The sequence below is a fragment of the Nymphalis io genome, chromosome 25 (assembly GCF_905147045.1).
Source record: "Nymphalis io chromosome 25, ilAglIoxx1.1, whole genome shotgun sequence".
In the NCBI taxonomy this organism is placed as follows: domain Eukaryota; kingdom Metazoa; phylum Arthropoda; class Insecta; order Lepidoptera; family Nymphalidae; genus Nymphalis; species Nymphalis io.
In genome coordinates this window covers 9,327,400-9,341,572 of record NC_065912.1, presented here as the reverse complement: position 1 = coordinate 9,341,572, position 14,173 = coordinate 9,327,400, and the positions used below count along the sequence as shown (strand labels likewise).

General features: G+C 35.5%; 1 protein-coding gene across 1 annotated transcript in view; it reads left to right on the top strand.

Moving 5' to 3' along the window:
• LOC126778163 (octopamine receptor Oamb) overlaps positions 1-14,173 on the top strand; it is a 159,657-nt gene that overhangs the window by 108,593 nt on the left and 36,891 nt on the right. The window contains exon 2 of the mRNA XM_050501603.1: positions 9,939-10,145. Within this exon, the coding sequence (XP_050357560.1) occupies positions 10,028-10,145 (118 nt within the window). The 5' untranslated portion in view covers positions 9,939-10,027. The remainder of the gene's footprint in view (positions 1-9,938; positions 10,146-14,173) is intronic.

Sequence of the window (14,173 nt, the reverse complement as noted above, 5' to 3'; positions counted from 1 at the left end):
AGTCGTCACGAACCGTCTCGCCAGACGACTTGACGAGTTCCAGCCCCCAGAGCAAGCCGGCTTTTGATCAGGCTACAGCACCGTGGACCACATCCATACTGTTCGGCAGATTGTGCAGAAGACCGAAGAGTACAATCAGCCGCTGTGTATGGCATTTGTGGACTACGAGAAAACCTTCGACTCCGTCGAAACCTGGGCAGTGCTCGACTCATTGCAGAGATGTCATATCGATTGGAGATATATCGAGGTACTGAGATGTCTGTACAACGCCGCTACAATGACTGTCCACATCCAGGACTGTAAGACGAAGGCGATCCAACTGCGCAGAGGGGTGAGACAGGGGGATGTAATATCCCCGAAACTGTTCACCAACGCGTTGGAAGACGTTTTCAAAACGCTGGATTGGACTAGGTATGGAGTCAATGTAAACGGCGAGTACATCTCACACCTTCGATTTGCCGACGATATCGTCATCATAGCAGAGTCGCTGGAACAACTCACCGAAATGCTGCGTAGCCTAGGCGAGTTTTCCCGGTGTGTCGGTCTCGGTATGAACTTGGACAAGACCAAGGTCATGTTCAATAGGCATGTCGTGCCGGGACCGATATACGTCGAGGGGAAACCTCTCGAAGTTGTTAGTGAATATACCTACCTAGGACAGATAATACAAGTCGGTAGGAACAACTTCGAGAAGGAAGCCGATCGAAGAATTCGCTTGGGATGGGCAGCATTTGGCAACCTTCGTCAAGTCCTCAAGTCGTCTATACCGCAATGTTTGAAGACGAAAGTCTTCAACCAATGCGTCTTACCTGCCATGACATACGGTGCCGAAACGTGGACACTAACTGCGGGACTAGTCCACAAATTCAAAGTCGCTCAGCGTGCTATGGAGCGAGCTATGCTCGGAGTATCTTTGAAGGATAAGATCAGAAATGAGATTATCCGGAAAAGAACCGGAGTCACCGACATAGCTTGCAAAATTAGCAGGCTGAAGTGGCAGTGGGCTGGTCACGTATGTCGTAGGACCGATGGCCGTTGGAGCAGACGAGTCCTAGAGTGGAGATCGCGAATCGGCAAGCGCAGCGTAGGGCGCCCTCCAGCTAGGTGGACCGACGACCTTAAGAAGGTGGCGGGCACCAACTGGATGCGGAAGGCGGAGGACAGGGAGCTTTGGCGCACCTTGGGAGAGGCCTATGTTCAGCAGTGGACAACGATTGGCTGTTGATTGATTGATTGATCGGAACACTCTTCACTGCATAAAACAGTAACACTCGCAGACAAACACTTCACCCCTCTAAACCTTAAAGATCAAAACCTACAAAGAAATGAACGTATTACCGACATTAATGAAAGAACTGCCTCATGGCAACAGAAATTCCTTCATGGAAGACATCGCCATGACTTAGAGCAAACATATGTTGACAAAGCAGCGTCAAACGCGTCGTCGTCGTCAGCGTAAAACGCTGAGGCGTGGTGAACTCTTTCCTGAAACTGAAGCCTTTATGTTGGCAATTCAGGATCAGGTCATCGACACCCGGAAGTACCAGAAACATAACATAATACGCACACTTAATATCCAATCAGATACATGCCGGCACTGTCATTCTAATCCTGAAACCATTCAACACATAACTTCCGTCTGTAGAGCCCTTGCGCAAACTGACTATAAACATCGACACGACCAAGTGAGCGCCATCATACATCAACATCTCGCACATAAACATGATTTTATAAAAAAGAAGACTCCATATTATAAATACAAACCCAACACTATACTAGAAAATAATAGTTACTGGGACAGAACTATAATCACAGATAAAACAATACATTTCAATAGACCCGATATCACATTACATGACAAAATTAACAAAACTATTTATCTTATTGATATGGCTATTCCTAACACCCATAACATACAGTCGACAATTTCGGAAAAGCTCAGTAAATACCAAGATCTAGCAATCGAATTAAAACGTCAGTGGCGAGCAAACACCATCCATATTGTTCCCATTGTCATATCAGCAACTGAAGTCGTACCTAAAAGCCTACAACGTAGCCTTGATATGTTACAGGTTCCTCAACATACTCATAATTTACTCCAAAAAGCAATCATCCTGAACACATGCCGCCTCACTCGCAAGTTCCTTACGACTTCATCTATCTCATCTTCCTATACAATCACATAGACCCTACTCGCGCTTGGCTACGTCCCGTGTGTTTAGGTTTTTGTTACCTCATACGAGAGGAAATGTAAAATAAAAATATAATAATAATGTATGGTGGAAATCGATCTCTTAAATAGTTGTACAAAAAAGTTCGCGATATCTATATTTTATGTGTAAGCCATTATCGCTAAAAAAGTGAATCAAAATACAATAAAATATGATATTTTTTTCCAAAATGCATATTTTGTAATAACAAATTTAAAGTATATAAACATTGTCTTTCACACTATGTCGTTTGGTCAAATATTTTAAATATTACGGTGATGACAACGTGAGCGCGCGCCGCGTGGTGCTGTGCGTGAGGGCAGACGTCGTTGATGGTTGTTTCTGTTTTGATATATGTCTAAGATGTACGCATGGGCGAGTAAAAAGGTTGACTGTAACTTTTTATATGGTAATCAACTTTGTTCTAAGATAATGCATTATTTGCAAATTCGTTTTTATAAAATAATAATTCTTATGATGAAAGATAGATTAGATTCGAGATAAGACCGAAAATAGACATAGACAGTTTTTATTACTTTTTATAGTTTTGACATATTATTACGACGGGTAGTTGAGTAGGTTGTTTGAAAGTACTCAAACATACATACGTATTTATTTTATTGAGTAAATACTAATATCCTACGAAAATAAATATGAACTAAAAATGTTGTATATATTGAAATATTATAAGTCTGCTTTTAGGGATTTTTTTTAAATTAAACGCAGGTGAAACCGCGGGCACAGCTAGTATTCAATATTACTTAGCCATTAAGCTAAGCAAGGGCAAGAACGCTTAGTTGGTGGCAATTATATAATTTAGAACACAAACACAAAGTAACGCCTTGCCTTATTGTCAGAACCTAAATTTCACAATAGTATAGTATAGCCCATACTGTAAGAACAAACTCGAAACTCACCTCAGAATACGACCGTGGAATTTGAGAAAGTGATATTAGCCGAGATGGCCTAGTGGTTAGAACGCGTGAATCTTAACCGATGATCGTGGGTTCAAACCCGGGCAAGCACCACTGAATTTTCATGTGCTTAATTTGTGTTTATAATTCATCTCGTGCTTGACGGTGAAGGAAAACATCGTGAGGAAACCTGCATGTGTCTAATTTCATTGAAATGGTCACATGTGTATTCTACCAACCCACATTGGAGCAGCGTGGTGGAATAAGCTCTAAAAAACCTTCTCCTCAAAAAGAGAGATGAGGCCTTAGCCCAGCAGTGGGACATTAACAGGCTGTTACTGTGATATTAGTATTTATTTAGTATTAGTATTTATTGGTTTTCACCGCACCCGGATCTAGATAAGGCAGCATACAATTGGCCTTTAGAAACAGCATTCCGTTAAATCTACTCCGACATACTTGAATATCTTCCCCTGTGCTTTATTTATTGTAACTGCAAACGATACCTTCACAGGAAATTGTGTCCTATTGTTAGGTTATTATTTGTTAGGTTAGCTTCGGTTAAGATGACGACGATATGCGTCATTGATCATAATGATTCTAATTTTTTTTACAGAGAAATTTTATAATATTATTATAATATTATATCACTATAAGTAGGTTGCCAATATTTTACGGGTGAATAATGGAGTGATGATCTTTACAAAATAACACTGCTGACGTGAATATCGTGTCGCCTATGCGCTGTTATGTTATTAAGGCTTCAAATTACACACGTTTTTATACCAAACACTTCTATTTATTGCATTTTATTCGAATAATAAAACACAATATATTATTACCACATTCAAAAAGCAACCCTACATATTAGAAAATAGAACATGTTTCCGATTTACCGTTATTTAAACATAGTTTTGTATTCGAACTCACCCTGACATTATACAGACAGATGTAGAAAACCTACATGATTAATAATGTAGAGGTACTCTCAGAAATTAAAGGTACACGTGGAAACAACGCTTTCGTAATTAAAAGATTAGCAGATCTCGTATTTATTTATAAAACCCTAACGAAAATGGATTGCGGTACAAACCGATACGTTTCGTAGATGTGTAAACACAATTCCCGATCTAGAAATCGATATTTTATAAATATTTTATGCAAAATAACGTATAAACTACAGACATTTAGCAATTCAATAAGCTTTTAGAACTACGATCATTCTCTTTTCCCCGTAACTGACTGTCTAATGAAGCTGATCATTGGAATTGTTCTCGCTATTAATTGTCGTTTCAATTTACCATTAAAAAATATACGCGACAAATGAATGATTGTCATTCATAATTTATATATGCTATACTGTGTCATGTACCGTTTCTTTACTAAGATCATACTACATTATGCTATTTTCCATCCCTTGTGTGGTTGACGCGTTACAAAGAGAATTACAGGAAGTCTGAATATAATCCCAAAAATATCCTTTTGTTTTATCAGTGTATTTACGCTTTTATGTACAATATAGGTTAATGTAATCGGACATTTTTTGTCCTTCGGACTTTTACTATTTAATGTTTATTTTAGGTTACACGGTTAACAAAACAATCGTCTATTTTGGATTAATTGGTCACATCGGGTAGGTTCAGATAAACGAATGCTTCGTATATATCAAAGCTGAAGAATAGCTCACTTAAGTGAACCAACCTGCTACCTTTAAAGGCCCAGCCACCAATTCGTGTCCCATTCAAGTTCATCCTACTAATTCAAGAGCAGGAAATTTATCTTTCTGTCTTAGAATGGGGCGATGGGACACTGTTTCATTATGAAAGTATTTGGAAGCAATTTTATGGTATCCTTAAATATCTTAAATGGTAATCTTAAATATCCTTCAACACTGATCAGTGTTGAAGGATATTTACGTGCAAGTGAATTTATCGTTTAGTGTCAATAGTATGAATTGATATTTTTTCTAAATAGGAGATTTATATATTTTAGTATTTCTTGTTGGTCTTGTACAATTTAGAAAACTGAAATATTAACATCGATTGTCATCGTCACATTGAACCATGTATTATTATATAAACATTATAATATATATTATAATATTGACTAAGTATTACATATTATAAAGTAAGTAAATACTGAGTGTCTTGGAGTTTATTCCGGGAAGAATATACATTTATCATGAATTGGGTTAATCTGCATTCCTGTCACATGACGACTTAAAAGTGCTTATAAGAGCCAACTACAATAAATTATATATAGATTTTTTAAATTTTATTTTTTTATATAATATATATTTCATTTGCTTAATATTAAGAAATATTCAAAGATTATTCATTGGACATACAAGTATTTTTCAAAGAGCGTTTTATTAATAGCCCAGAGTAGAAACTACAAAGGATTTACTATTTACCATTACGTCTTTTTCTATTGACCTTCTTTCACTTTTTATTCCTATCCACTCCACACTGAATTCAATCGTGTTTGAGTGCAACTTGGGAGAAAATAAAAGAGATGTTCCAAGTTTAAATCCAAGTTGGAAAGCGAATTACATTTGAAATTCAAAAACCTATTGGTAATTGTCATCCTATATAACAAAACTATTATGGCCTTCATTAAAAACGCTATTCCTCTCTTTCTGTCATCATTGACTTGGCATTCGAAAGAAGAAGACATCATTAGTAAAGCTATATACAAACATAATGTTCACAAAAAAAGCAATTTAGTAAACGTAGCAATCGCCGAGCCAGTTTTCTTATTCGAACAGTCGTACGATTTTTAACATTACGTCTAGAAAAAAAAGATTTAACGGCCCGTTTTATTACCTTCAATGGTGACAGGAGGACAGGTTCATTTTTCCCCAAGGGAATTTGTCACAAGATTTTGCTAACATTCCGTCCAGTGTTTAAACGCGTTTACGATTTGTACAAATAACGTTTTGAAATTTTGATCTGTATTTGTTTAGATAATTCATGTTATGCTTATTAAAACGATCTATATATAAATATGTCTTTAATTATGAAATATATCTGCAATCAAAACCCTCGGACATTTTTCAAACCGGATCACAACGATGTCGAGTATTGTTGTTTGACGGTAGAATATGTAACGAGTTGGTGGTACCAATCCAGACGAGCAAGCACAAAGGTCTCCCACGAATAAAGAATCTATCTATATTCTACTGTATTCCCCTCTCCTTTTGAGGAGAAGGTTTGAAGCTTATAGCACAACGTTGCAAAATTTTCATTTTACATTTTCATTCACGCAGGTTTCCTCACGATGTGTTCCTTCACCGTCGAGCTCGAAATGATTTATAAACACAAATTAAGCACATCCCATAATTATCGGTTAATATTCACGTGTTCTGGCCACTTTTTTTTCGCTGGTAAACGCGTTAACGCTTTTCCCCTACATAAAGTGGGGGGATATGCGACTCGCTGGCGCCTGAAATTCTAGTGCACCGAAATATCTACTAAAAAACAAGTGGTGATGCCCAACGGTTGGCCACCAATTCTAGTTGGGTTTCCGGGATATGGTTGAGACCACTGGGCCATCTCGGTCGATCTATTCATATCTACGATCAAATATTTTAAGCTATAGATAAACAATAGAGAAAACATTGATATTTATTCGTATTGAAGACTATACGACTTCTCTCTCTATCGAAAAGTATTTTTTTAAACAAATTTACGTATAAATTAAGATTAGAGATAACAGGCGTCAACTGTAATCAAATAAACAAGTATATGACCGCATCGGACTTTGGGCTCGCGGCTGAAAGGGCCGAAGTTTTCAAACGCAATTAGAAAGGCAAACATCGAGGGTAGGATGACGGTTAATTAGCGACTGATCGTATGGGCTTGATGATGTTTGGTCTAAGACACTAGCAATAATTTTCCTTTTAGAATATATATATATATATATATATATATATATATATATATATATATATATATATCTTATTTTTTTAAATTTTTATAAAAACCAGACAACTGATATACTACATATATAACTTTTCTTTTGTTTTGTTTGTTTGTTACATGCTTATATATAGATAGTTACACCCAGAGTTAGGACAAACTCACTCACTCAAAATGTCTGTCCTGGGTGGGAATCGAACCCACAACCTTTGGCGTAAAAGGCAAGTATCTACCGACCATGCCAACCGGCTTATTAAAAAAAATATATAATAAACCTTACATCACCAACCTTGGGAAATAAGATGTTATATCCCTTGTATCTGTTGTTACACTGGCTCAAGTTATTTATATATATATATATATATTATATTACAAAATTGTATATTTTATATAATTGAATTAATATATATTGATAGAACAAATTATGTGGATCTATTTTTTATTTTTATCACTACCGTATTTCCTGATAGGCACAATGTTGGTGTCTTCAAATCCAGAGTAAACAGGATTATAATAGGTAAGCTTGCTACATCCTAGACCGTGTCCACGCATAATATCGGGCAAGTTACCGGTCAAACGCTGGTCAAATTGTAAAAAAAAACAGCAGCCGCTATTGGTCCTTGTACGCAGCACCGTAAGCGAACCAACCGGCTGGCAGCAGTCTTGACTGAAAATATCACTTTTATAATCTCGTGTTGCTTTAACCTGCTAGAAAAACCTCAGTTACCTTCTTGTAAATTTATTTTCTTAACTTGGACCAATATTTAATCGCCGTAATGTTCGAGTAGTTACAAGAGCAATACCATAAGAGCGATACGTAGAATTCATTACAAATAGCTGCCCATTAATCTATATAAGTAATTTTGCGCCTCATTTATTTTGTAAGAATCGTGTATATAAATAAACTAATTAAATTATTAATAAATCCAAATACTACTATTTTATATTTTATTAAAATTTTAATTAAACACTGTAACGGGACCATTTAATAGAACTGAAGAGAAATTACTTGAATAATCAAGAATTTATTGATTTAAACATTTTGCTACTGTTCGCATCTCTTCTGGGAGTCGCTAACAAAGGTAATTACAAAAAGAATAGTTTAAGGCAGAATTTTCAGCATTAAATTGAATTTAATGTATACAGGATTCTTGGAAGTCCTAAGAATAGAAGTGATGGACGCGGGACCAGTATTCCTTGTGCTATAATATCTTTATTTTATATACAATATTATAGCATAGCCCTTATTAAAGCCCCTCTGGGTAGGTACCACCTACACATCACTTCTTCTTCTTCTAATGCCAAAAAGCACTGCTAAGTAACGTTGCGTCCAGGTTTGTAAGATGATTGACCAAGTGTTTCTTCAGGCACAATGGAATAGCATCTTAGTTAACAAGGTTGGTGGTGCATTCCAATGTAATCAATGGTTATTGTTACATCTCCTATGTCTATGGGCAGTGGTGACTCCTTAACATAAGGTGACCCATTTTCTCGTTCACAGAATAGAATAACAGTCTTTCATAGAATTTAATAAGAACACGGTATTTAAGAACTGTTCCTACTTAATAACTTCGGCATCTCCTTTAGGTCTTTAATTAATGCAACAATAGCCAAGACAGTGGCAAAGCAAATCAGCAAGTAGAAACATTTTAAAGTTTCATTTTAAAACTAAAATAGCGAACGATGGATGAATGAATTTATTTTTAATAAAACGTGCAAATTATAGTCGTTGTATTTTATTTTGCATGTAGCAACGTCGCCTAAAAATAATTTTAAATTACTAAACAAAAATATGTTTTCTACTGTTTAATGTTATATGATATCATTTGATTTTTATTAAACTTTATATATTTTAGTATGTACTTACGTGTATTTGTATATATAATTGTAAATAAATAATTTACCTCTTAATTTTATTTTTAACTCGTGACGTAAAAAAAGCCGTTATGAGTTTAACCGTTTATATGTGTATCTGTCGTCATCGCAGCTCCCAAACCAATTCTATTTGAAACCTGATGTGAGATGGTTCTAGCTATAAATAATGAAGATCTGTTCAGGCGTTTGAAGGTCATGAGCTCATTTCTTACTTGACAATAGGGTTGGTAAGATACCAACTTTCGCCGATCCGATTGAATTGAAATTACGCTCCCTCCGACGTGACGACGCTAGTATTAAAATATTACTAGGCTGCACCGCCAAAAATTGGTCCCTGCTTATAATGCCTAAAGTTGTTGCCTGCCTAAGGTTTTATTTTTTATTTTAGAGCTTGGTCATTTGTGACCATGTCGCTGTTATTTACACAATACACTTTTATTTTCTTATTATACTTTTGTTATCTTAAATGTTTAGGACATTTCTTAGTTAATTTTTACAATATTTTTGCCTCATTACTGTTAGGAAATGCCATAAAATTTATACATTGAGCAATAATTAATCTAGTCTTCAAATGCTGATTAATATTCTTTCGAAGTGACTCGCTCCGAACACATTCCAGTTAAATATGATATATATTTTCAATTAAACCACGTTCGGTGCAATTGGTGATTGTTTGTGTGTACTTTTCATCCTAAGTTTGCTTAAGAATTCTCTAAGCATTAACCTTGTCTGCATACATAAGTATCATATCTACTGTCTTGTTTCACAACAAGTATTTAAGCACATCCCTGTGCTCAAACGCTGTTTAGCCAATTATTTTATCTGTGCATTTTTCGTTTTACTGACAAACTTACGAAATGACGTGTTCATTTTTATTCAATCACACTCAGTTTTTTTAAACTGTTTGTTAAATAAGTTGCGTAGATCTAATATTTTGCGTACAAATAATATTAAAATTAAATAATTTATTAAAATATTGTCCATTATCACTATCTATTATCAATATATTTTCATTACAGGAGTTGAATTCGTCGTAATGCGTGCACCATAAACGCAAACAGGCGATGCGCCGCGCAACGCGCGCGCTGTTACGTGCGTTGCGCGTAACATGCGCTCGCTAAATGTTACAGCTTGCGCGGCGCTGCTTGAAGACGTGCGCTGGGACGAGCCGACCAGCGTCGCGAGTCTCGCCGTGCTAGCGCTCATCGACGTACTGGTCATCGCAGGTAACGGACCTTAAACATATATACATTTACCATTGAATAAATTTATAATATAATTATTTCTATATACATATATTTATAAACCATATTGTTCTGTACACGATTGACAATGTGTTCTCCTGATCAATTTTTTACGATGCGGCCAATCGCAAAACCAATTTGCGAACAGCGTAGTACATATCATAGTGCACAAGTGTGTGCGCAAACACAGTTTCACTCTCTATTCCCTCACTCTCATATACATATGGAATGGGAATTCGCCACGACCGGAAAGAGTTTAGCCTCAGATTCAACGGATTTACGTGCTTTCCGAAGCAAGGGAGTTTGCACACTTCCAATTTCCGGACTCGGCTGCTACTGAGAATATTTTTTTATTATCCCAACCTGGGGTTTGAAACCAGGAACAAGGGATCTGTGACGATACATCTAGGCAGGAAGCTAACAGTTATATACATAATAAAAAAAGCATGTACTTATTATTCGTCGATATTTTACAATTACAAGACATATTTAAATAGCATACTTTGATTTATTCAATTCAACAAATAGCAACTATCGATATTACCGCTAATCTCCAAAATGGTGTTAGCTTTCTATCATGTAAAAGCCCACTAAAATAAAATATGCTTAAATGTAATTATAGAGAAGAACACTCACACTCGTATCATTTGATGAGAAGCCAAATGATTGCAGTTAAATGGATGAACGAAATGTTTCGGTGCTCAAACTAAATCGGTCCAAATGGCTTTCGTTTGTTAGTTGACTGGGAGTAGTGTAGACTTATGTAACTATGCCTATTAATTAATTCGCAAGTTTAAAAAAAAATAGTTATCTACTACACATTATACTGGGCGTTGTTAGGAAGGCAGTGGTTAGGAGGTGAGTTTTAACAGATGAGTCCGAGTTCAATCCCAGGTACGCACAACTGAATTTTCATGTACTTCAAGGAAAACATCGTGACGTAACTTGCATGTGGATAAAAACTGCAACTAGTATCCACCAAACCGCCTTGAAGTAGCATGGTTGGTGGTATTAAGTACAAATCTCCTTAAAAGGAGAGGAGGCCTTAGTCCAACAGTGGGATTATTCATGCTGTTGCTTTATAAAATGTGTTTTTTGATAGTTAGGCATTACGCGCTCGTTTTTTGTTAAAATCATTTAATGTAATGTTAGTCGACTTCTACTACTTTATTATATGTAAAGATGTTTAAGTAAGTATATTTTGCTTTAGTTTGTATTTATTATTATTTTTTCTAATGTGTATTATTACGTTTCAAGTAATTGATATTTCCATTCTAAAATATCACATTTTTATGGTTGAAAAACTTATAATGTTGCCAAAAATACGTTCATTTAATTGACTTAATTACACAAAAAAATGTATGTCGCGCTGATAAAATCCTTAACCAATGAACAATGGGAGCAAGTGCACTTCAAAGGGAGTGTAGGCGTTTTCATTTTACGAGTTGAATTCGCTTTTCCATTAGCAGATTACATCTATTTGTGCTTCGAATGAATACTTCTATTGCAAAAGGTTCAAATTTGATGGCCTCTCATATCAGTACCTGGTCGGAATCCAGTGTGATTGAAAACTATACGTATTGCATATCTCATAAAAGAATACGTAGTTGGTATCTATGGTTGGAGTAGAATGGCTTTAATCATTCCTCCTCACTGCTATAATGCGGGTCGAAGTTAGCACATGTGGCAGAATCAAACACACAGACACACATTTGACACATATTGACGGGCCGGTGGACATGGTTGGTAGATACTTGCCTTTCACGCTAAAGGTTGTGGGTACGAGTCCCGCCCAGGATAGGCATTTGTGAATGTGGCATGAACATGTCTGTTTGTCCTGAGTCTGGATGTAATTATCTATATAAGTATGTATTTACAAAAGAAAAGTAGTATATGTAGTATATCAGTTTTCCAGTGTCCATAGTACAAGTTCTGCTTAGTTTGGGATCTGATGGCCGTGTATGAATAATGTCTCAGGATATTGTTTATAATATAGGTATGATAAAAATGTATATATATTATACAGTATCTAAGTTGACTTGTTTATAATTGTATATTGTATAAACTTGTATATTGTATATACAATAAGTAAAAGGATTTTAATAATGGCTGTATACTATAACATCCTTACTAATTATTATAAATGAAAAAGTGAGTTTGCTTGTAACGCTTTGACGTGTTAAATTATAGTCAACCGATCATCATGAAATCTTGCATACACTGTCACTGGGACAGATGGTACCCGAAACCTCTGACCCTCACACGTGGGTGAAGCCCCAGGCGTTAACTAGAACTAAAAAATTACAAATACATAAAATACACGCTAGTCATGTCAATAGTCTAAAGTTAATAGTTTTTTTTTATTAGCCAATACAAAAAAAACAACTCATATATTTGTATTGATTGATAATAAAATTGATAATATAAGAAAATTTCATAATTTTTTTCTCGAATTTAATAAACATCCCAGTTATTTAACAATAAAATAACGCAATTGAATTAAAATACCCTTATAAACAATCTTTCCTCGTTCCAGCCATTTTGATATTAAACAATAATAACCAAGAATGTCTCCGTGAAACGCTAATGGCGTCCGTTTTGCCATTTCGCGTTCTATTTTATTCAATACAGATTTTTCCCTCAGCTTGTTGCTTTTATCGTTGTAACATTTATTTTAATTCAACTAAGCGCTTTCGATTATGTTAAAGGATATTAATTTGTATAAGGGATTCAGTTGTTACAGCCAGAGCCCTTTTTATAATTCTTTTTTCGGTCTTTATTATATTTTTTGTCTTTTTATTTTTTTATTTTTGACGGGCCGGTTGGCATGTTTGATAGATACTTGCCTTTCATGCCGAAGGTTATTGGTTCGATTCCCACCCAGGACAGACATTTGTGTGCATGAACATGTCTGTTTGTCCTGAATCTGGGTGTAATTATGTATATAAGTATGTATTTACAAAAGAAAAGTGGTATATATAGTATATCAGTTGTATGGTTTCCATAACAAGGTCTGCTTAGTTTGGGATCAGATGGCCGTGTGTGAATAATGTCCCAGGATATTGTTATTATTACAATTTTAAGTAGGTAGACTCGCAAATAGACCACCTGATGCTGGGTGGTCATTACCGCCCATTGAAAATTTCAAAAGTGGTAACCATTCATATGTTTCTTAAATAATACACCTTATTTATTCGTGTTTTTCAACATGTGATTTAAAATTAATTTAAGCGTCAATAGCGAAATGGATCTTAGGGATGTAAAAGTCGCAGATTTAATACTGACCTTGTGCTATTGTCATCCCCACTCCTTATCCAAGCTTAATTAGACACAGTATAGAAATATAGCTTTTTTTTTGGTCATTTTTTCAGACACGGCCATCTGATCCCAAATTAAGCTTATACAAGGCTTGTGCTATGGAAACCAGACCACTGATATACTACATATACTACTTTTCTGTTGTAAATACATACTTATATAGATAATTACACCCAGACTCAGGACAAACAGACATGTTCATGCACACGAATGTCTGTTCTGGATGGGAATCGAACCCACAACCTTCGGCGTGAAAGGCAAGTATCTACCAACCACGTCAACCGGCTCGTCAATTAGAGGGCTAAATAGGATTATTATTTTTTACTTTATTATACAAATACTTTGCCCAGTGAAGGATGTATTTACTTTTCAGAGACGGAAACTTAGTGTTACAAGTTTGCTTTTAAGTAAGTAAGTAAGCTCGTGTTTATACGTTTGTCACTGCTTCTATCGAAATAATCAATATTATTGTGGATATAATTAATACCGTTGTGTATTTACTGCAATTTAACTATTCCAATTTCCAACTTGGTTCGAAACATCACTTCAAAACTATTATTTTACACTGATTACTGCAAACGCTGTACTATAATATAATTATTTGTTAAACTAGCTGGTGCTTGCGACTTCGTCTGCGTGGAAGTCTTTATTGATATTTGCATTGCATTTTTTTATGACCCACGCTCATTGAA